The sequence below is a fragment of the Staurois parvus genome, unplaced genomic scaffold (assembly GCF_062004578.1).
Source record: "Staurois parvus isolate SC_StPar_1 unplaced genomic scaffold, SC_StPar_1.0 ptg000522l, whole genome shotgun sequence".
NCBI lineage: Eukaryota > Metazoa > Chordata > Amphibia > Anura > Ranidae > Staurois > Staurois parvus.
The window spans coordinates 544,063-568,799 of NW_028318318.1; the positions used below are offsets into that span (position 1 = coordinate 544,063).

The 24,737-nt window shown below is 41.7% G+C and overlaps 1 protein-coding gene across 8 annotated transcripts in view; it reads left to right on the top strand.

Annotated features, from left to right (window-relative positions):
* PMS1 (PMS1 homolog 1, mismatch repair system component) overlaps positions 1-24,737 on the top strand; it is a 438,300-nt gene that overhangs the window by 350,200 nt on the left and 63,363 nt on the right. For 7 of the 8 annotated variants that reach the window (XM_089690202.1, XM_089690198.1, XM_089690199.1 and 4 more), the window contains 3 exons: positions 3,927-4,687; positions 9,035-9,517; positions 14,329-14,459. In XM_089690202.1, coding sequence (XP_089546328.1) covers positions 3,927-4,687; positions 9,035-9,517; positions 14,329-14,459 — 1,375 coding nt within the window. The remainder of the gene's footprint in view (positions 1-3,926; positions 4,688-9,034; positions 9,518-14,328; positions 14,460-24,737) is intronic. The other variant, XM_089690205.1, reaches the window with a different exon arrangement.

The following is a 24,737-nucleotide window of genomic DNA, read 5'->3' on the forward strand; positions in this document are numbered from 1 at the left end:
CAGGTATATAATGCTACCTTTTTTGAAATAATCTTTTCAGATCTATATTTGTGATTTATTTTAGATCAACATTTTAGGGTTTTTTTTGCTCCTTGTTGCCTCATGTATGGTATACATAGTAATGTTTCTCATGTGTTTTATATGTGATGTTGGTTTTTATTTACATTTTCGTGTATAATTTTTGTACATGTTGTGACCAGTTTTTCATCACAGTCATGCAGTATATAACGCAGTTTTATGTGTACTTTTTGTACATGTTGTGACTAGTTTTTCATCACAGTCGTGCAGTATATAATGCAGCTGGTTGCCATTATACATTCTATCACAGGCTGTACTTTATCATAGTTTTGGTTGCCTATACAATTGACTACTTGGTGTTGCCACTTTTTTTGTGCCAACGCATGTTGCATTTATTTCAATTATGAGCATTACCTGCGTTTTAGGTGTTTGAATGCAACTATAGGTTGTGTGATTTATTTCAGTTTTTCATCTTTAGGGGTTGCACCATAATGGATAAATGTCTTTATTGTTATTGACCCCTATTATTGATCAATATCTATCCATCGATCGCATTCAGTACAATTCCTTTAATCTCAAGTGCAGGACTGTTATGTTTTTTCTGGTCTACAACAAAATGGCGCCTGTCTGACCATACGTCTTCTAGAAAATGGCATTGGTCTGGTCACGTGTCTTCGGGCCTATATAAGGCATTCACTGTCATGGCATCGACACTAGGTGGATCCCTTTGAGAACGTGTGTATGCACGAAATGCAGAGGAGCCTACGTGCTGACGTCACGCCGCTGCGTCCACGTGATGATCCGGTGTCCATCTTTGTAAGTGCTTTTTATCCATTGATAATTTTAAGCTCCACGTGGTTGCTATCCTTTTAATAAAACTACACTACATGATACTGTCTCCAGGCTCGGTTTATGAGCTTCCCTCTAGGAGGAATCCCTTTTGTTTGGTTCATCGTGGGCTGGAGATGGAGACTTGGCTACTGTACCTTTGAGTGTCTATTTGGTGTATTACTGGCTTCTGGAGAGATCCCAACTTCAACCTGATTACTGGCAGGAGTAACAAGCAGGGATACCCCATAGTGTCCTTCCGCTCTAGGCTTGTTTGCTACTTACTTCTGGTGAGTGCATAATGGTGGAGTTGCAGTGCGGTAGTCACAGAAGTCACTACATTTTGTTTATGATGATCACATCACCATTTTTGGGACTATTATTATATTTAGAGGACTTGTATATCTTTATTTGTAATACCGTCCATCTTGTTTCTTTATTGGAGCCTTCTTAATTATATATTTCTTTTTTTTGATGTTCCCTCTTTTTTCACAGTAATACTGGTTATCAATAATTATAACACATATTTTTAGCGCTGCATGTTGATATTACACTTTAACTACTATTTGAGTATGGATACATTATAATGTGCACATTTCTAAAGTAATGATTCAGTATAAACTGTAGTACTCTTCCTAAACCCTTTTTGACAACAGGATATAGTATTTTTGTATCTGATCAGCTTATATACATTGAAACATTGTTTTACCATTTAAAGTCATTATAAATATGTCCATAACTACAGCTATTTTGCCCAGTAAAGCTTGTAAACAGTCCTTTGTAGGGAATATGATCTCTTGAATAGAGATGTATGTATATTATGAAAGTGTCATAAGGTCTTAGCATTATGACCTGCAATATAGAGTCCATAAAACTGACTTATTTTAGCTTGCTAATTATTTTATCCCAAAAAATGCATAGGAACTGCTATTGTCTGAAACATACTGGATTATTGACTCTCATTCACAGGGGAAAACAGATGTTGTCTTCTTTAAAATACCATATTTATGAGTTTGAGTCTCATAAACATAGCCCAGTTTCCAGGTGTGTTATTAACCGGAAACCCCATTGTTCAGAGACTAAAAGGGCCCTGACTCGTCCACACATTTGCAGACCAAATTGAGTCATTTTCTTTCTCTTGGGAAAGTGACATATTAGTGTGACATATTAGTGTGACATTTGTCTCTGAGCTTAATTGGACTCTGTCAGATCAAAGTTATAAAAATGATAAAATATAATTTTGTATTCATAGAAATTCTAACAACATGGAGTCATAGTTATTCTGATAAAAATAAATTATTATACAAAAATGTTCCTTTTTTTATGTGTTGTGATTTTGTTTCATGCTCCCTGCTGTACCGTTGTAATCTGACAGCGGGCAGAATACACTGATCAGTGGCTGCACCTGGCGATCGACAAAAGTTTTCAAACATCCCATTTGAGAGAAATCAGTCATTAATTGTCCCTGCTGAACCATCCAAATTTCAATTAATCTATGGCCTGCTTAAAATATATATAAATACAGTGTGTGTGTGTGTGTTTGTATGTATGTGTGTTAACATTACTAGCTTTGCTATAAAAATCTAACTATATGTTTGCTCTACTAATTAAAGTAGAACTATAGGCAAAACTTTTTTTCATTTTGGATTAGAGTAAGAGAGGGTTATAACCCCCATCAGGTTTTTTTTCGCCATCTGTGTCTCATTGGAGATTTACCTTTACTTCCTGTCTTATAGCCAAGCAGGAAGTGAGAGGAAATCCCTACTTATAAAGAGAATTCCTTGGGGACCCCCAGGTCTGTGTCCCCATTGGAAGATTTCCCCTCTTTTCTGGGGACAACCCAATATTTGGGATTTTCTTTTACTTTCACTTTCAATAATAATGGTAAACAGGACAATTGGAGAGGGTGAATCTCCCTAATGGGTGCACTGACAGCAATGACAATTGACAAGTGTCCTAATCCCTCGCCACTCTTTCCAAAACTAAAACAAAATTGCCTTTAGTTACACTTTAATGGAAATTAGGAACTAGTTAAGCATATCAGCAGGTGTTAGGGTTTTCCACTTGAGGTAGGTGCTCATGAAAAATTGGAGATCCACTGCACTGATATTTGAGATTTTGCTGCTGTGTGTTTGATATAACATTGGCAGGCCTACCCATTATTCCTAACATCCCCACTGTCCCAGGAAAACATGCCCATGCTGTCTGCAGCTGCTAGCTAAAGCAGTGGATACTCCCTCATCTAAAACCCACAGTTCGCAAGAACAGGATCTCACCCCTTGTGGTGTTTGGGGAAGAAGGCTAAGAGAGGATGCAGGCTGCACCGTAAAGATTTCTTATATTTCATCTTCAGAGTAGGAGACTGTGGGCGAGGGGAGTGGGTGGGGGGAGGGGAATGGAAGACTGCTCAACAGCTCTGTATAATTTCTGTTTACTTCTATGGATCACAGGAGTGTACTTTGTTGTGCATTCCTGTGACCCAATTTCAGCTGACAGGATCTGCCCAGATTCTTGGACCAGCAGATGTCTCAGCCTCTCAGTTAGTTGCTAACAGCCTGAGCCAGCCACTCCCACCCCCTGCATAGCCTAATGCTCTGGTGAGTGCTGGATGGGCAGAGCAGGGAGCCAGTGACACAGTCTTTCAACGCTCAGTTCTTGGTCTATAGAGGAGGCGGGGGAAAGATGCAGCATCGAATCGATGCTGCATCCACCTAGGTAAGTATGACTGTTTGTTAGTTCAAACTTCTCTTTTAAATGAAAAAAAAGAAGAAAAACACTGATTACATTAGTCTTTTATGCTCCATCCAATCCTAACACATGAACTCCCTAACATACTATTACTGACTTGCTCTGCTTCATACGCTGTTAGGCCTGATATGTACCAATGGCTGTTTAGGCACTCCATTTTAGTTCTTCTGTCCCTGTATGTTGTACAGTATGATGATGTGAGAAAGAAGGTTTACATTGTTATAGCTGCTAGAATGAAAGTAGAGAAAGGCATGCAATTGTAAAGGAAACTATAGAGATGTAAGGTGCATTGACATAATCTGATCTGAGTCCATATTGGTCCTCTGTCACAGGAATCTGTGCTCAGTGCTGTTGAGATTACTCTGAAGTCTATGTATTCCGATCCAATACTCCAAGAAGTTTGCAGTGTTAATGCACAGTTTACAGAAGCTGAGGTGAACATTGAAGATCCTTCAAAAGCAAAAGATGGCAAAGATATTGTTGAAACTATTGATCCATTGGAATGGAATGCATACATGCATCTAAATGATAATGATGGGAAAGTGGAAAGCCAGACACAAGCCCTTTTAACAGAACCATTAGCAGACAGTGGTATTTGGCACAACCATAACAGACAGCAGCATTCCAGTGCAGAACATGATGAAGCTGACAAGGAATTTAATTGTAATACTGGTGGAAAACCCAAAAAATATAAGAACACCACTTCAAATGATAGCCTGGAGTCATCTGATGATAACTGGAGCAAAGGGACTGCGTTTAAAAATTCAAAAGGAGAAAACTTACAACCTGTTACAATATTGTGCTCATCAGGTGAAACAAACACCAACAAAAGGTATGAAGAAACTGGCTTAATCAAGGGGCCCGAAAATACAGAAAAGAAATCTACAAATTTAATTTCTGAGAAATCTGGATTCATAACCGCTTTTGATTTGATGAGTAACAAGGTTATAAAGAAACCAATGTCTTCAATGGATATTTTCACCGAGGAATACCAAATTAATTATCTTAAAGACACACCAAAAGTTGGATTTGATAACATTTCTACAGAATTGTTGGATCTTTGGGAACAACTCAGCGAAGAGGAAAAACTGAAGTAAGCTCTATTTGCATGATTTATTTAAGTTGTTGTAAGGGTAGAAGGCTTTTTAACTTCATGCATTCTATGCATGAAGGTAAAAAACCTTCTGCATGCAGGTTCCCAGCCCCCCCCCCTTTATACTTACCTAAGCTCGATCTCAATCCAGCGATGTGCGTGAGAGCAGAGGTTCTCGCTGCTCTCTCATCCCATTGGCTCACACAGGTGTCAATCACAGCCATTGAGAAGGGAGCAGGGTGTGAGGCCGAGACATGCTCTATGTATCTTTTAGACACACAGAGTCGGCTCAGAAGTGAGCATGCAGGTGTGCCAAGATAGGAAGCAGCTTCCTATGGTGGCATACCAAGAAGAGGGGGAGCCAGGAGTGCCAGCGGGGGGACCAAAGAAGAGAAGGATCGGTGCCATTGCTCAGAGCAGGTAAGTATACCATGTTTGTTATTTTAAAACAATTAGCTATCAAGGTTTACAATCACCTTAAGCCTATATTTGCCCAGAGATAGTTCATACCTATATCAAGTTATAGATCGTATTTGCAATTGTTTCTTGTTACAGTAAAACAAAAAGCTGTTATGTGAACAATAGTATAGTAAGTTTCCACTGTTTTGCATATACCGTCTAACTTCCTTCAACACAGTCAGAGAAACACATTGACAGTTTTTATATACTTAGGAAAACATATTAATGCACATTTCCATAGATATTCCCATGTGTAATTTTATCTAGTTAGTGATGTACAGTATGTATTGTTTGTAAGTTATAGTTAGTATAGTAGTATAGTTACAGGGCTTGGGAAAAACTGTTAAAAATTTATTATTACTTGGTGCATAGCTGCCATTTTCACTGTTCTCTGTCTTTATGGAATTGGTACACACTAGGGCCAGCAGACAGTGAAGAGGGAAAACTTAAGTAAGCTCTATTTGCATGATTTATTTAAGTTGTTGTAAGGGCAGAAGGCTTTTTAACTTCATGCATTCTATGCATGAAGGTAAAAAAACCTTCTGCATGCAGGTTCCCAGCACCCCCCCTTTATACTTACCTAAGCCCGATCTCAATCCAGCGATGTGCGTGAGAGCAGAGGTTCTCTCTGCTCTCTCATCCCATTGGCTCCCACAGGTGTCAATCGCAGCCAGTGAGAAGGGAGCAGGGGGCAAGGCCAATCTCACTTCTGTCTCAGCCAATGAGAAGAGGGAGCCCTGGGATAGCCGAGACTCCACTGCACATCACTGGATTGAGAGAGGGCTTAGATGAGTATTAAAGGGGACTGGGGGATGCTGCACACAAAAGAAGAATGCATGAAGGTAAAAAACCTTGAACCTTTAGAACCACTTTAAACAATTAGTTCTGTTCAGTCTGCTCAGAATTAAATTTTACTAACAACAACAGGGGAAATCCTATTACATCAATAAAGTGTAATCTTGCGAGCAACTCTCAGTAGGTTATTGCCCACCTTCTATTCAATATATTTTCTACTCAGTGAAAGCTGCTCACACCCTACACATACTCATATTAATGTGCTATACGTATATAATAAATCAAAAAATAGTGCTGCGCTTTCCTCTTTACAATAAATAAAAATTGCAAAAACCTGTGTATATCATCAAATACAAAATCCTGTGTACATCATATCTCATGAATAAAAATACATAAAATTGAATTAAAAAAATTTCAAAATGAATTAAAAAGTCTCGCAAATCAATGCATTCCTTCTTTGTGTTAATCCAGTGAATGTGATGAACCACCAGCAAATGAATATTCAATTAATACTCTCAAAATCTTCTTTCTATTTGTGCACCTCCACCAATACACCAGATGTGCTCTCACCTGGAGCTTTTGACCTCACATATAATGCTTGGTCAAATAGCGTTTGTCTCCATTTAATTGGACTCTAATGATGTTTCCTGGGTTGAGATTCTCGTTTAAGGGTACATCGCTTCCTCCATGCAAATCCTCCTCCTCACTCCACTGCTTAGCGCAGAGGGGAAAGCAGCGACCTCACAGCCCTCCACACAGTCATATGAGGAGTGCTTGCAACACTGTCAGAGGCAGGAGAGTAGCTGACATGTGCCAACAGGTGGAAGGGCGTGGCTCAACTTTGGTTACTCGCAGTAAGAAGAAGGAATGCACCCTTAAAAGAGAATCTCAACCCAGGAGATGGGTCTGTAACCGGAGTAAAGGCCTTAGGAACATAACGCAGCAATGTGATATGAACCCCTTAGAATTCTCAGAATCTTTAATGATATTTAAAATGAGGGTGTGAGAGGGGAAGTACTCTGAGCCTTAATGGCATGTCTTAATTGCATGTGGTATAGATGCATAGAGGATGGTAGATTAAATTTCGATTGAAGGGTAGTAAATGGCAGAAGGATCCCACTGTGTAATTTTTTCATGGCATATTAGTGCAGGTTCTAGGACTGTCGTTTTGACTTTAGCTTCCCAGCTAGTGAGTTGGTGAAGCCATATAAAAAGAGAATTTAGACTCCCCTGTTTGCTTGCAAATTTCAGATTAGTTTCTCATTAGATAAAGGCAGGGTCAGGGTAACCACTCTGGAGCTTATATATTTGAATACCAAACTTGCAAGAGGAGTATGCATATTTATAGGTGAAACTCGAAAAATTAGAATATCGTGCAAAAGTTCATTTATTTCAGTAATGCAACTTAAAAGGTGAAACTAATATATGAGATAGACTCATTACATGCAAAGCAAGATAGTTCAAGCCGTGATTTGTCATAATTGTGATGATTATGGCTTACAGCTCATGAAAACTCCAAATCCACAATCTCAGAAAATTAGAATATTACATGCAATCAATAAAACAAGGATTGTACATAGAACAATATCAGACCTCTGAAAAGTATAAGCATGCATATGTACTCAGTACTTGGTTTGGTCCCCTTTTATAGCAATTACTGCCTCAATGCGGCGTGGCATGGAAGCTATCAGCCCGTGGTACTGCTGAGGCGTTATGGAAGACCAGGATGTTTCAATAGCGGCCTTCAGCTCTTCTGCATTGTTCAGTCTCATGTCTCTCATCTTTCTCTTGGCAATGCCCCATAGCTTTTCTATGGGGTTCAGGTCAGGCGAGTTTGCTGGCCAATCAAGCACAGTAATCCCACGGTCATTGAACCAGGTTTTGGTGCTTTTGGCAGTGTGGCAGGTGCCACGTCCTGCTGGAAAATGAAGTCAGCATCCCCATAAAGCTCATCTGAGGAAGGAAGCATGAAGTGCTTCAAAATCTCTTGGTAGACTGCTGCGTTGACCCTGGACTTAATGAAGCACAGTGGACCAACACCAGCAGATGACATGGCTCCCCAAAGCAACACAGACTGTGGAAACTTCACACTGGACTTCAAGCATCTTGCAGTGTGTGCTTCTCCATTCTTCCTCCATACTCTGGGTCCTTGGTTTCCAAATGAGATGCAAAAGTTGCTCTCATCAGAAAAGAGGACTTTGGACCACTGAGCAACAGACCAGGTCTGTTTTTCTTGTTGTTTGTTGTTCAGGAGCGGCTTGACAAGAGGAATACGACATTTGAAGCCCATGTCCAGGATCCGTCTGTGTGTGGTGGCTCTTGATGCACTGACTCCAGCCTCAGTCCACTCCTTGTGAAGGTCTCCGACACTTTTGAATGGCCTTTTCCTGACAATCCTCTCCAGGCTGCGGTCATCCCTGCTGCTTGTGCACCTTTTTCTTCCATACGTTTCCCTTCCACATAACATATGCTTTGATATAGCACTTTGGGAACATCCAACTTCTTTTGCAATTACCTTTTGAGGCTTTCTCTCCTTATGGAGAGTGTCAATGATGGTTTTCTGCACAACTGCCAGGTCAGCAGTCTTTCCCATAATTGTGATTCCTACTGAACCAGACTGAGAGACCATTTAAAGGCTCAAGAACCCTTTGTAGGTGTTGTGGCTTAATAAGCTGATTAGAGTGGGACACTTTGAGCCTAGAATATTACACCTTTTCACAATATTCTAATTTTCTGAGATTGTGGATTTGGGCTTTTCATGAGCTGTAAGCCATAATCATCACAATTATGACAAATCACGGCTTGAACTATCTTGCTTTGCATGTAATGAGTCTATCTCATATATTAGTTTCACCTTTTAAGTTGCATTACTGAAATAAATTAACTTTTGCACGATATTCTAATTTTTCGATTTTCATCTGTATGTGTTCATAGGTGTACTTTAAAAAAAGGAATAGTACAAACAGTATGTACTAGGTCAATCCAGTTTGAAATTAAAAAAAAATTCTATAAAGGTAAATTAACTCTTCATTATAACAATGATTTTCTCTAGGTCATTCATGTCATAACATCACTTATCCATTTTATTTGCAGATATGAAGAAAAAGCTAGCAAGGATTTGCAGCGGTACAAGCTGCAGACTGCAAAAGCTACAGAAAGGAATATACAAAAGCCAAAAGAGGTAGAGAAAAGGCTGAGGCAGGTTTCAGGTGAAAGCACTGCTCAAAAGATAAAAGGGAAAACGGCACTCTCCAATCAACAAATACTGAATACTTTATTCAAGTCACAAGTCGAAAAGAAAGCATCAGCACCTGCTGTTAAAACTACCCAAATAGCTTTTAGCCTGAACAGCCTAAAAAGGAAGCTTTGCAGGCTTTCAGGGAAAGAAATGCAGGATACAGAATTTAGCTTACTAAATACATTGAATTTTCCTGGTGCTTGGGTTTTGGCATCTAAGAGAACAATAACACTGTTGAATCCATACAGAATGGAAGAAATGTTGTTGTATAAACAACTTGTGGACAATTATAGAATTCCCATTGAGAATTTGGACTCTCCAATTGTATTAACACATAGGTAAACTGCAACATTAAATGTGATTGATCTATGTGAATGTTACAAGTAGTAAAGCTTACAGTTAGAATACAAGTGTAATCTCAGACAAACTCTTCTGTCTTAATTCAATGTGTTTTGTTCTTTGCGTGCTATTTATAGATTCACACTAAGAATTAAAAGAATTAATAATTATAATGTTTCATAGGCTTAGTTCACATGAACTTTATCTTTTAAACACTAGTCAGAAAAGCATTTTCTACAAAAAGCATTTCTAGAGTTTTCAGATAGCTTTAGGCCATTTTCTTTGCTCCTCTGAACGCCAGATCTCCTGGCAGGAGAAAAGCTGTGTATTGAACATGCATTTAGGCACGTCAAGTGTTTGATCATTATTACATTCCATTGACCATTTAATTATTCTGCCCATTTGAATGCATTAATGCTCAAATCCACCTGAACACATCTATCATTTAAATACATGTAGGCACATTCAGCTTAAATTTCGGCTCTTCAGCTCCTATTCTGAGCGTGCCTGTGATGGGTTTTTCTGGCTTTAAATGCTCCTCTTCTAATATGCCTGTAAAGGCCTATGTATGCACGGGCATATGGGTTAACAGAGGTGATTTTACTGGCTGAAAAAAAAAGCACAGATAATGCCTAATAAGAGTGGCATTTTTTTAAGCTCTGTGTGCATGTGGCATTGTCTTTCTTTATGCTTGATTTCTTTTATTCGCCTTACTATAGCCGAAGGAGGAAGGGGCAGCTCTCTCATCTAATTAGGGTTCTATTGCTTTTCACAGTACTAGCAATGGGAACATGTGTATGGAGGGGGCAGCACTGGCATGTGTGTTCGGCTGGTTCAGCAGGAACCGGCTGAATTTTGATCCATGCATGGATACTGCAGTTGAACAGAAGTCAAACTACCATTCAACTTCTGTTCAACCACCCTGTCAGATAGAAGGCATTTGATCAATAGCTGCAGCCGTTGGTTGTGGTGCTGATCTGTGTATTTTAAAATGTCCCTGCTGTCAGAAAACAAAGCGCAGTGGGGAGGAGTCCCTCATCCACTTTAGATGTGTGGATGAGGAAATCAGTTTTTTTTTATTCAGCCTGCAGGCTGAACAAATAAAACTGAACCATATATGGGCAGTTTTAAAGAATATGATTTTGTCTAGAGCATTTTGTTACATCTGCTTGATAAACATTAAAAAACTGTTGATCTTGTCAGAAATCCAGAGCTGTCGTTTGTTCTCTGCATATCTCCTGTGTTTTCTCAGAGTCTGTTTAGCTCCCCTGTTGTTAGTTTGGACAACAGAATGATTAGCCTCTATGTTGTGTGTGTGTATATATATATACAGTCAGGTCCATAAATATTGGGACATCGACACAATTCTAACATTTTTGGCTCTATACACCACCACAATGGATTTGAAATGAAACGAACAAGATGTGCTTTAACTGCAGACTGTCAGCTTTAATTTGAGGGTATTTACATCCAAATCAGGTGAACGGTGTAGGAATTACAACAGTTTGCATATGTGCCTCCCACTTGTTAAGGGACCCAAAGTAATGGGACAATTGGCTTCTCAGCTGTTCCATGGCCAGGTGTGTGTTATTCCCTCATTATCCCAATTACAATGAGCAGATAAAAGGTCCAGAGTTCATTTCAAGTGTGCTATTTGCATTTGGAATCTGTTGCTGTCAACTCTCAAGATGAGATCCAAAGAGCTGTCACTATCAGTGAAGCAAGCCATCATTAGGCTGAAAAAACAAAACAAACCCATCAGAGAGATAGAAAAACATTAGGCGTGGCCAAAACAACTATTTGGAACATTCTTAAAAAGAAGGAACGCACCATTGAGCTCAGCAACACCAAAAGACCCGGAAGACCACGGAAAACAACTGTGGTGGATGACCGAAGAATTCTTTCCCTGGTGAAGAAAACACCCTTCACAACAGTTGGCCAGATCAAGAACACTCTCCAGGAGGTAGGTGTATGTGTGTCAAAGTCAACAATCAAGAGAAGACTTCACCAGAGTGAATACAGAGGGTTCACCACAAGATGTAAACCATTGGTGAGCCTCAAAAACAGGAAGGCCAGATTAGAGTTTGCCAAACGACATCTAAAAAAGCCTTCACAGTTCTTGAACAACATCCTATGGACAGATGAGACCAATATCAACTTGTACCAGAGTGATGAGAAGAGAAGAGTATGGAGAAGGAAAGGAACTGCTCATGATCCTAAGCATACCACCTCATCATTGAAGCATGGTGGTGGTAGTGTCATGGCGTAGGCATGTATGGCTGCCAATGGAACTGGTTCTCTTGTATTTATTGATGATGTGACTGCTGACAAAAGCAGCAGGATGAATTCTGAAGTGTTTCAGGCAATATTCTCTGCTCATATTCAGCCAAATGCTTCAGAACTCATTGGACACTGCTTCACAGTGCAGATGGACAATGACCCAAAGCATAATGCAAAAGCAACCAAAGAGTTTTTTAAGGGAAAGAAGTGGAATGTTATGCAATGGCCAAGTCAATCACCTGACCTGAATCCAATTGAGCATGTATTTCACTTGCTGAAGACAAAACTGAAGGGAAAATGCCCCAAGAAGAAGCAGGAACTGAAGACAGTTGCAGTAGAGGCCTCGCAGAGCATCACCAGGGATGAAACCCAGCGTCTGGTGATGTCTATGCGTTCCAGACTTCAGGTTGTAATTGACTGCAAAGGATTTGCAACAAAGTATAAAAAAGTGAAAGTTTGATTTATGATTATTATTCTGTCCCATTACTTTTGGTCCCTTAACAAGTGGGAGGCACATATGCAAACTGTTGTAATTCCTACACCGTTCACCTGATTTGGATGTAAATACCCTCAAATTAAAGCTGACAGTCTGCAGTTAAAGCACATCTTGTTCTTTTCATTTCAAATCCATTGTGGTGGTGTATAGAGCCAAAAATGTTAGAATTGTGTCGATGTCCCAATATTTATGGACCTGACTGTATATATATATATATATATATATATATATATATATACACAGGGCCGCTGATAGGGGGGGGCCCACTGGTTCCTCCTGTAGGGGTCCCAGGCACACAGGGCGCCTGGACAGGGAGGCAGATCGGTGTGGTGTGACAACAAGAACGATGCCCTGTGTGTACTTCTCCCTCTAGCAGCCTCTCCCACCGAGCACCATGGGAAAACAGGAGAATGTGTCAGGACTTAGACCAGGCGCCTTTCTAGGGCTGTCATAATGCACAGGCACCTCTGGGACCTGCCCTGGGGCCCTAAGTGCATGGAGGTGACCCTTGTAAGTCTCCTGCCCACAGTTCCTCCACTTTCAGTTCAGGTCAGTTCTGTTATTAGTTTCCTCACATCTCCAGCTGTCTTATCTCCCTCCCCAATATCTTCCTCCCCACCTCAGCCACTATCGTCCTGTTCCCTTTCATCTTCGCACAGAGCCATCCATCTCTGCATGTCACATTGCCTCTCTCAGATCTTTGTTAGCTCACTTCCTTCTCCCAGCCTAGCAGTCCTGCTAATCCATAGCCTTATCCACCTTATCCAACAGCTGGAATTCTCTGCCTGACACTTTTTCAACAAGACTCCCTCCAGTTCACTCCCTTTCTCTGGAGGCATGTAACCTTCACACAGGTGTTTGTCCCCCCCAATGCAAAAACCCTGCAGATGGCTGGAATCCCCCACCCTGCACACCCCCAACACTGCTCTGTATTATTCAGTGGAGATCACTTCCTCTCTCCAAGCCAGCCCATTTGCTTTAAATATACTGCGGCTATTCCTCACCAGCCAACAGTATTCCCCATGTCCATCCTTAACCGTCCCTCTCCAGTTCCCTTGATCCCCATCTATTTGCTTCTCCTCCCCCTTCCCTCTCCTTTTGTATCTGTATACAGACCAGGATCCCCCAGTTTCACTCCAGTTCTTTTATACTTATCCCTCATCTACTACCCCCCCTTTTCCCCCCTCCTCCTCCCCTACCCCATGGTTCCCAGTCTCACCCCCCCCCCATTTTTTTGCAGAGGTTAAAGGAAGAACCCAGAGGTGGAGCATTTTACTACTGCTGCTGCTTGTGTGGGCAGGGTGTGTACTACTGCAATCCCTGCTGATCCTCCTCTCCTATTCATCCCATGTTATTGGCACAGTAAACATCCTGCCCCCACAGACAGCATCAGTAATAAGATGCTCCACCTCGGAGTTCTTCCTTAGCCCCTGAAAAGCGCTAGAAAAGAGCCAGAAACTCCAGAGGGGAAAGTAGAGGGGCGATGTCATTCAAGTTGTAAATTTAGCACAGTGAAAGGCTGCCAGAATAGGTAGTATCTGTGACAGCAGCTTCCCTGTGTAGCTCTGCTTGAGAAGGCAGTATATTTATTATACATTACTGCCCCTATACTGTACCCTCCTGCCCCCTGTACTGTGCCCACTTACCCTCCCCCTGTACTGTACACTCCTTACTTCTGTACTGTACCCTCCTAACCACTGTACTGTACCCTCCTGCCCCACTCCCATACTTTACTCTTCTAGCCGCTGTATTGTACCTTGCTGCCCCCCTATACTGTATCCTCCTGTTCCCTCCGTAATTTTGTAAGTTGTGTTTGTGTCCGCTAATAATGATTTTATATATTTTTTGTGAAAATAATGATTTGCTATTTTTTTTTTTGAAGGGGGCCCTGTCAGGTAGGCTGTACTATGATTTCTAACAGCAGCAGTGTGTATGTGTGTGTGTGTGTACACACAAGGGGTCTTCAAAACGTTTCCACATTTTATCTGACTAAATAGAGTTAGTAATTTAATTTTCTTTTCCTTTTCCACTTAGGTTGTTTGGAGAAACCGATTACCTCTCAATTATTCTAGGAATGCAAAAGGACTATCCAAAACCAAATGGACATCTTTATTTTTCAGACCCTAGACTTACTGCTAATGGATTTCTAATTAAAATGATACCAGGTATGTGGTATTCTAATCATTTTAATTCCATGTTTGGGGGGAAAAAAAGAATAAGGTTTATTTACGTATAAGGCACAATACCAGTATACTTCATACAGCAAAACATAAGATGCCATAGAACAGTAGAAATAGTGACATCGAGCTCAGCAATAGGCACCACCAATACAAAATACATCTCCAGCTAGTACGTAAGTAAGAAACCAACAGTTAAAGAGAGAGTTGCCTGTACACTTAGGCTGCTTTCACACTGATTCGTTTTTCTTCTGCTTTTGCTTTTAAAAAAAAAGAAGAAAAATGTGTGGCCATCATCATTTTGGTTCCATGTTTGGAAAAAAAAACACAGTAAAAACTGACAAGTTCTATGCCCTTCACAGTCTACCCCCAAAAAAATGTTTTGACTGGAGATACATGTTGAACAAACGAAACCAGCACTCCAATCCTCATGCAAACTGGAAAAATGTCCGGATGCCAAACAAAGAGGTGCTGCCCTTCAAAGATTGGGAAATCTGACCACTGATAAAAAAGCAAAGACAAGGTCGCACTCTCATCGTGCATTACCATGGTATACCATGTATTTATTAAATAGACAAAAGGATGTATACTCACAAACCAGCGATAATAAAAGCAGTGTGTATGGTCCGCAAAAACAGTCACAAAAGAGCTGTCTTTATTGCGGATTTACTAACGCGTTTCGGGAGCTGAACTCCCTTCCTCAGAGTTGGAACTGAACCTGCTGGCCACAAGCCTATATACCAAAGAAATGTCAAAAGGAGGGTGGAATAGACCCTCCCACCCACTGCCAGCAGCCCAATGACACGGCCAAAAAAAACAAAACAAAACAATAAAAATGGCATGCATAATCATGATAATGACCGTCCATCAAATACCAGGATCACTTTCCATGGGGGTAAATATAAGTGTGCCTTCAGCCTATTACATGTGTGGCAGTCTGTGTGTATTTCATGTATTATACAAGTTGCTGTTCGTTATATGATTATGCATGCCATTTTTATTGGGTTTTTTTTTTTGGGAACTAGCACAAAATACCTGAAAGGCTATAACAAATCAATATGAAAGTGAGGGACCATCACTAATAAAGCTCTAAAAGCAGCGCTACAGCTTGGGAAAGACACAGATGCTAACTACCATCAGGACTTATAATGTACACATTGTAGCAGATTGTAGCCATCTGTACCAAATATTGTCATATTTGGACAACCCCTGTTTGTGTAAATAACCTTCTTAGGAAGCAAAGAATTGTTCACCTCTGTTCACCTATCCAGGCTGAGAGAGTGGGGGATAAAGCTTGTATTAGAGGAGAGAGAGGTGCTCCAGACTAAGTGTAGTAAGAAGGTAAAAGTTTATTGCACACAGGTTTAAAAACACTCACAAGAGGTTGTTGTATATCAGGCCCCTTCCTGTGGCTCCACGCTACGTCCTGACATCACTTCCGCCCGGCAGCCATCTTGGCTGTGTTCCAGGCTGGCTTTTTCCCTACGTGACCTAACCCATGCTGGCTGGAGAGGCCAGGCACACCCGCTCAGAGATCCAGTTCCTCCCAGCACTACGACTCCCTGGACATCCATCTGCCCTCTTCGCTCCTCCCGCTAATGAGCACCAGCTATCACGATAACCTTGGCCCCTGGAACCTCAGCCATCCGCTACAGAGATCCCACCCGGATGACGTCCTCCAATTCACTATTTGATATCTGATATACACCAACCTCTTGTGAGTGTTTTTAAACCTGTGTGCAATAAACTTTTACCTTCTTACTACACATAGTCTGGCGCACCTCTCTCTCCTCTAATTTCTCCATACAGAGTTCCGGTTTACTCTAGAGGATGCAGCCTCACGACAGTGTAATACTTTTCAGCAACTTTAAACCAACCCCCTCTCCCACCCAGAACTACCTAAGCTGCAAGATCCCACCCAGAACTACCAAAGCTGCATGACCCCCACTATACATTCCATACCCCCTCTACTATAATTTCTTCCCCACCTCCCCTCTTAGTCTCGCCGAGAAGTCCCTATATTCTCCTACAGCAGAACTTCCTCATCTCCTTATGACTTTTATCACTTTTATGAGTATTATACCCACAAGTACCTCTCTTGCGCCAATACGCACTTCTGTCGATAAAGCTTGTCGATAAAGCTTGTATTCATTGAAGAAATGTAAGCATATATTTATCCTTATCAGGGTCAGGGAATAAACCCAGTAGACACTGTTTAAGGTCCAATGATAGCTGTGAGCCCATATTGTCATGAAGAAGTTGAATAACCTGTGCCCAGAACCCTTGCATGTGAGGGCAGTGCCAGATTAAATGAATAAACATACCGGGAGTGATCAGATATTTGGGACACATAGAGCTGTGGGATAAACAAACTTTATCTAGGCCCACAGGGGTGATATATGTCCTATGAATAATATGCAGTTGTGTAAGACAGTCCGTCACTTTAGGAGACATCAAAATACATGCTTCCAACACTCCTCCCCCCCCCCAACTTCTTATCTTCCACAACCCCGGTATTGCCCTCCCAGCAGGACTTAAAAGAATAAGCAAGTTCGGATGCGGCCGAGGCAAGTAATGTGTCTTAAAAGATAAATATCAATTTTCGTGGCTCATCACTATGTATTACTTCCAAGATATGTACTGTAGTTGGGGTAGGGAATTACCTAGTGAACTGAGTGTGAAGAGCTTGCCTCAAATGAAAGTAATGAAATAAAATATTGTTCAGAAGTGTAAATTCATATTTCAATTGATCAGAAGGTTTAAGCACATCATGACTAATAACATGAGAAAGCATAAACAGTATAACCCTTTCGAGATCCACACACCAGTATCAGGGAGTTATTAAACCACACAGGCTGCCCTTTACATGGTGGTCAGACACAGCAGCCTGATTCAGTAATTGTAGGGTATTTTAGATTTACAATTTTTGGGTCACCTAACAAGTGGGGTAATACCTAAAGAGCAGGGAGAGTAGCTGTACACCACAATACAAATGAATGCTCCAAGAATTATATGTCTGGGTTGTATGCTGAACATAGGGTTTACCATCTCATGTGGCTGGTTATCTCATTTTCTTGGGTAATGTTTATAGTTATGGCTTTATTCACATGTACTCATCTGTTGTGGAGTTTAAAATTTAGGTTGCATAGCAAATAAAGCTGGCCAAAGATGGATCCAGCTGAATTTTGATCCATCTATGGGCAGGCTGGTTGTACTGAAGTCAATCTATCGAAAATGAGGTTTCAGGTTACACATACTGTAAGTTGAGAGGAGAAATTGTTGGAACTGGCAGCAGAGAAGGTAATACATACATATATGTATTACTGACTGACAAGTGAGCCCTGTGATGGAACCCCCCAGAAAGTGAAGCATACATGCAGAGGGGACGCTTGGAGGCCTGGAATGCTGATGTATATGTATCTTTAACCACTTGCCTACCAGGCACTTATACCCCCTTCCTTACCAGGCCAATTTTCAGCTTTCAGCGCTGCCGCACTTTGATTGACAATTGCGCGGTCATGCAACATTGTACCCATATGAAATTTTGATCATTTTTTTCTCACAAATAGAGCTTTCTTTTGGTGGTATTTAATCGCCACTGGGCGCTTTACTTTTTGCGCTATAAATTAAAAAAAGTGCAAAAAATTTGAAAAAAAAAAAAAAGTTTATTTGTTTCTTTTATAAAATTTTTCAAACAGGTATTTTTTCTCCTTCACTGATTTGCGTTGATGAGGCGGCACTGATGGGCACTGATAGGCGGCACTGATGGGCACTGATAGGCAGCACTAAAGGGCACTGATAGGCAGTACTAATGAGGTGGCACGGATAGGCGGCACTGATAGACAGCACTAATTAGGGGTCACGGATAGGCGGCACTGATATGCAGCACTGATAGGCGGCACTGATAGGTGACACTGATGATGGGTACTGATAGACGGCACTGACTGGCATCACTTCTGGGCACTGACTGGCGGCACTGACTGGCACAACCCCTGGGCACTGACTGGTGGCACTGACTGGCAGCACTGGTGGGTGGCACTGGTGGGTGGCACTGGTGGACAGCACTGGTGGGTGGGCACAGGTGGGTGGCACTGGTGGGCACAGGTGGGTGGCGCTGGTGGGCACAGGTGGGTGGGCACATGTAGGTGGCACTGCTGGGCACATGTAGGTGGCACTGCTGGGCACAGGTAGGTGGCACTGCAGAGTGGCACAGGTGGGGGCACTGCTGGGCACAGGTGGGGGCACTGCTGGGCACAGGTGGGGGCACCGCTGGGAATGGGTGGGCGGGGCTAGTGGGCGCACAGCTGATCGGAACTTGCGGGGGTCACTGCTGGGCACCGATCATCAGGGCACTGATCATCAGTGCCCTGATGATCGGTGCCGATCCCCGCTCTGACAACTGCCGGTTCTCGGCAGTACTTTCCTCACGATCTGACAGCGTGAGGAAAGTGCAGCCGAGAACCGGCACTTGCATTTTCCTGTGATCAGCGTGTCATTGGACACCGCTGATCACGTGGTAAAAGGCCGGTGGGATCGGCCTTTCACCACATCTCGTGATCAGCTGTGTCCGTAGGACACAGCGATCACGGAGATCGCCGGGTGCGCGCCCCCTGGGGCGCGCAGGAGAGCGCGTTCTGGGAGGACGTCATATGACGTCCACTCAGAACTGGCCGGCCGCGGTGAAGCCGTCATTCGGCTATGCGCGGTCGGCAAGTGGTTAAAGCACTTTACAACTCATGAAGTTAGTCATACCCATTTGGTCAGAATATTTAAGTCTCCTTTCTTTGTGGTGGCATCACGGAGTGATGAGGACTTTATTGGACAATCTAACCTAGTTTACATTTGGACACTTGTATTTAGCACAGCACTCAATTTATTATTTCATAGTGTGCTAGCAGCTTTAATTTTGTTTTGTTACCACAAGTGCGGTTACTGTTTTTGTTGAAAGTTCAGTACCACCAGCCTGTCGGGGTTTATTTTGTACAATCACTGATGCTTGCTATAGCCGTAGTAAAGGAAAAGAAAATTACAGCCTTAGGGAAGTTAGTCTCAAGGTGTGTCCTGGGCTGTGGCTCTGAATACATTCAGCTCTGCTACCAGCATAAGGGCCCTTTCATACAGGTGTTTAACGCATCCATAGACATACATTGCGGTTCATTCTGGATCCATATGAAAGACAGGCTGATGTAGGAGTACATATGTCTGTTTACATACTTACACTTTCAAATAAGTTTATGTATGCAGAAAAAAAAAATTAAAAGGTCTGCATCCTTTTTGGATTTGTGGACATAAACGGGTGTCCTCCATTTACATCTGTTGTGTTTGTTTTTAGGAAAGAAACACTTTTTTGTTTATAGTTTTTGTTACTTATGACTAGTTTCTTAAGTATCTTAAGATGTAACCTGAATCAAAATATTTATCAGTTTTTATTCCTAGCAAAAAAACATGAACTGAACTGATGATGCCCATATAAAGGGACCCAAGGCCCATGAATACTGGAGTTTACCTCCAGTGCACAAGGCTCTGACACCTCTAAGAGGTGGGCGAAGGACACAGGTGCACCACCCAGGCAGACAGCCTGTCGAACTCTGAGGGCCTGGAAAGCATTGCATTCTGTGCTGGTTTCAGACACCACATTCCAATTGCGCTACCCTTGCAATCTACAGCGGGTGTCAATGCAAAGTTAATGACACCCCAAACACAGGTCTCAAACTCAGTGCATCTGCCCGTGCTGGATCACATTGTACAAAAGTACCATGCGATACAGTTGCATTACGTTTCCAAAAGTAGTGCATGCACTACTTTTGGTGCGATGTGATATCAGCCCAATCAAAATGAATGAATTGCACAGAACTGCATGTGAATTTTACAGGAACTGCGATTCACACACAGTTCCTAGTATGAATGGGCTCAATGAGTCTGACAGCTGCTGTGAATGGACGGTACACTCAGTGGTACTTCCATATAGGGCAGTATGTGCCCAGGAATGAATTTGTCCCTGGATGCATACTGCCTCAAACAGAAATACCACTTGGTTCACCTTCCGGCCACAGCAGCTTACCAGCCTTTCATAGACTTGACAGCTACCTGCAGCGGGACTGGACAGTGCACCTGTGTCTTTCGTATGCAGCTAAACATCAGAGCCCCATGTGTCAGTGCTAAGTGTTTAGCATGCAAGTGCCCTTTCACTTGCTGTAACCTCATAAAACGTGAGGTCTCTGCTCAAGTCCATCCGGTGATTCCTGCAATGGGTGCTGGCTGGGCAAGAGTCTGTCTACACTCCTCACATACTGTGGATATGGAAAGAGAAAGGTCCCAAACAACGCACGCCCAGCAAAGTCATTAGAAAACAGATGAAAGCAGCCTCAGCCAACTTCTTCCATCTATCAGTTTTCCAGATGGATCCAGACTGAACCGTTGTGTATGCCTATGGACTGGCAAAATGGACAGATGTCTTCAGTTCAGTCACATTTTTTGTTAAGAAGAAACTGGTGAATATGAGTTCAAGTTACATCAGTTTTCATATCAGTCTTAAGTTCTATTAAGTTTACATCTGTTTTTGCATGATTTGTTTAATTGTTGAAGAAACTAGTAAGAGATTACAAAAGTATAAACAAAAAATATGTCTATTGCCTAGAAATGGATATAAATGGAACACATGACACTAATTTGTGTCCACAAAAATGGGAAAGGACGCAGACCTTTTAATCTTTTCTCTGTGGACATAAACTTACCTGTATGTAAACAAACATTTGTGGTTTAGTCTGGATCCATCTGAGATGGATACAGACTGAACGCCCATGTGAAAGAACCTAAGTGTCAGGAATGGGCTCACCTGCCGTGTGGGCTGCAGTACCGGAGCTTGCCAGCGGGTGTGTCAGGAATGGGCTCACCTGCCGTGTGGGCTGCAATACCGGTGCTTGCCAACGGGTGCTTTCAGCAGCCAGGATCTCACTCCTGCAATCAAGACAATACCTGAGGCTGATTGCAGGAGGTATATTTAAGATGCACCAGGCCTGCAATCAGTGCCTTGGTGTTTTCCTGTGTGCCCTGTTGTCCTGATCCCTGTATCCTGCCTGCTTGACTCTTACTCTGCTAGAACTCTGCTTGCACCGACCCCGGCTATTCCTGACCATTCTCCTGCCTGCTCCTTTTGTACCTTGTCTGCCCGATTATTCCTGACCCGGCCTGCCTGACCACTCCACCTCTCCAGCCCTGACTACAATTGTACACATCTATTATTAGTTGTGGGTTTGGTTTTTGGTTGCATGTGCGTTTGTATATTTGTGCTCCTAATAAATTTTATTATTATTCCATCATTTCTGAAGCCTGCTGTTCCCTGTGTCAGTCCACACATCTCTGGTCATACCTGGATCCCTGACAGCTAGATTTAATTTCATCCCCTCATGTTTTGCATTGTATTGGTATTGTTCTGTCACATGTTCTGTCCCCCTTTATAATGTACAGCGCTGAGCGAACTATTGGCGCTTTATAAATACTGTATAATAATAATAATACAATGCAGCTTTCATTTTGGTGATGAAAAATTAACTTCACCTAATTACACTGTGCTTTATGTACCTCCACAGCCTCTTGAAGTATCCATTCAGAACTGTGTAAAATGTTCAGTTTTTTTGCTGTCCAGTGGGAGTTGTTGGCATGAACTACACACACCTATTAAGCTAACAGCCTTTATTCTTGGAAATGAGAGCCAAAAACAGTCATATGGCTGAATATAATGATTATAATGACACACTTCAAGCAATCTTAACTGCGCATATCTCAAATATACTTCTACTATATCAAAACCAGTCCCATAAAAATATATAAAATGGCCCACTAGGTGCAAAAGTGCCTGTGCTGTAATATTGTTATGGTGATCCACTTGACACTGCTCTTGTGTCCCACACAGGCTCACCCTCATCCTATGTTAGTGACCAACTATCACTGGTATGGTCAACAGTGCTTGTGGGGTAAACCCCTGTACAATCCGCTCCAATCGATTTTTTAGTACCATGTAACATGGAAAGGCACATTTTCTCAGAAGGAAAATAGCAAAAGAGAGGATCGAATAGTGTAAAACCGTATGGTATTTTTATTGAGTGCATTTAAAAGATGAAAAGGTGCTTTATGGACCAACACCCAGTATATTCAGCTTGTGTACAAAAGGTAAGATGGCCGCTTTTCACTTCTGATGCTGGAAACTCTGATGCCGGAAACTCTGATGCATTCCACTGCCCAGAAACCACATGACCGGAAGTACGTCACTAAGCCTCGACACGCTTCAACCTGATTGGTCATCCTCAGGAAGCCTGGTTTCTGCCATCTTTGTAACAGATTTATATACCGTTAGGGATTTAACCCTTTGTTTACAATTCCAGTTGGACCAAATTGATGCCGCTGAATATACTCAATGTTGCCATTCACGTTTGTAATAGAAATGCTGGATGCAATAACTAAAAGCAAGTCATATACACGTACACAAACAACATGTAGTCATGCAGGTATCTTTTAATCAGCATTTGAACCATTACATATTCTACTCATGTGAAAGACCATCTACCAAAGTAACACCTGCCCTGGCACATCATAGCATTCACCAGGCACTCAGAAATAACAGAATCCAACTGCAATATTCTTGCACTGTGAAAACCTCCACTTTTATTATCACACGACACACAGGAGGATATATTTTATAGTTGACACAATCTGCAAAATAACACGCACCAATAATAATGTGAACATTACAGCATGAAATAGACACATCATTTGACAGTGTCACAGCATAGTATTAATACATTACCAAAGCTATGTTAGAAGCTGGAAGGAAAAAATCCCATTGGAATCTTACTGCCCAGGGGTCACGGGGAAGCCGTAAGCGTGACCAGTTGATGAGCCCATATAGCCTTGGCAAAAATCCCAGTGTCAGAGCGTCCTCTGGCCACTAGGGGGGGGGGGGGTTCCTCCTGATCTTGCCTGGACCTCCACCTTTAAACCAATTTTCTGGAAGCTGTCCAACAGTGGGTGGGTGCCACACCCACCACAGGTGGAGCTAGTAGAAGGGTTCTGCGAGGATAACAGAGTCACGTTCAACCACCATATTCGTTATCTGAAAAGTCACATTTTTGCTTCTTATCTACCCTAAATTTCTACTCATCTACCAAAAACTTAAGGATTTCTAACTTCTCAAGCAAGTAGACATCTTTAAACAGGTTTTTATCTTCTAATGTGACATACTAGATGTCATAAACACATTCAGTTTCCATAAACAAGTTTTTATCTTGCTCTCAGCAGAATGTCTTGTGACTCTGTTCCTTTGGCCTAGAGAAATGACACATCAGTCACCTCTCATGCCCCTGGCATTTGAGCAAGAATGCCTTGTAAAAATTACCCAAGAAACAAAGGGTCCAAGGCCAACACATTTCATAGACATTACAATGTTATATTCATAAATGCAACTACTAGTCCATTTTTTTCTTTACACAACTACTGGCACATAATGTACCTGTACTATTAAAACTACATACTGTGACAGGAAGCCAGGAAGAACTAAGGGATGTTTCCAGGATTGGAGGTATATTTGTCCCAGATTCATGCTCTACACTGACTGTTTTTCCTTTTGTGCTGTGTAGTGAGCCTGTTTGGCTCACTGATGATTTAATGAGCTCAGCTGTACCAGGTTGGGGGCTCTGGGCTCTATAAAACTCCCTGGCTGCTGTCTGAGCAGTGGTAGGCTGTGTCCAGACAGGTAGATAGGATACTATGTTTGTAGTTAGATGCCCAACGTGGCAAGACTTTATTTTCTGTTTGTTGTTTTTTTTTTTTTTTACTGTTTTGGATATATGCACTTTGTGATCACCAGCTTTGTAAATAAAGCACAACTTTCTTCACCAAGATCCTGCTGTCGTGCTGTGCCTCTTTCACCGTGCTCTGACTCATCCAGGGGGTCAAGCACAACCCGTTACTGAGCTAATTCCTCACAATACTTAATTATTTCCTATTTGTACATAATTCCTAATATTCATGGATTTACAAAAATTGAATAAAAATGGACAGTATCTTACGTCTACTGCCATCTTTTGGTGCAAGTTGATTATAACATACCTTATATGAAAATACCCTTTTAATCAATTGGCAAAAGGGCTATATACAAAAAGAAATAATACATACATTATATAAAAACGCAGTAAATAAAACATATAAAAAATACAATTAAAATGAAAAAATGTTAAATATATATTAATTAAAAATAAGACATATTATGCT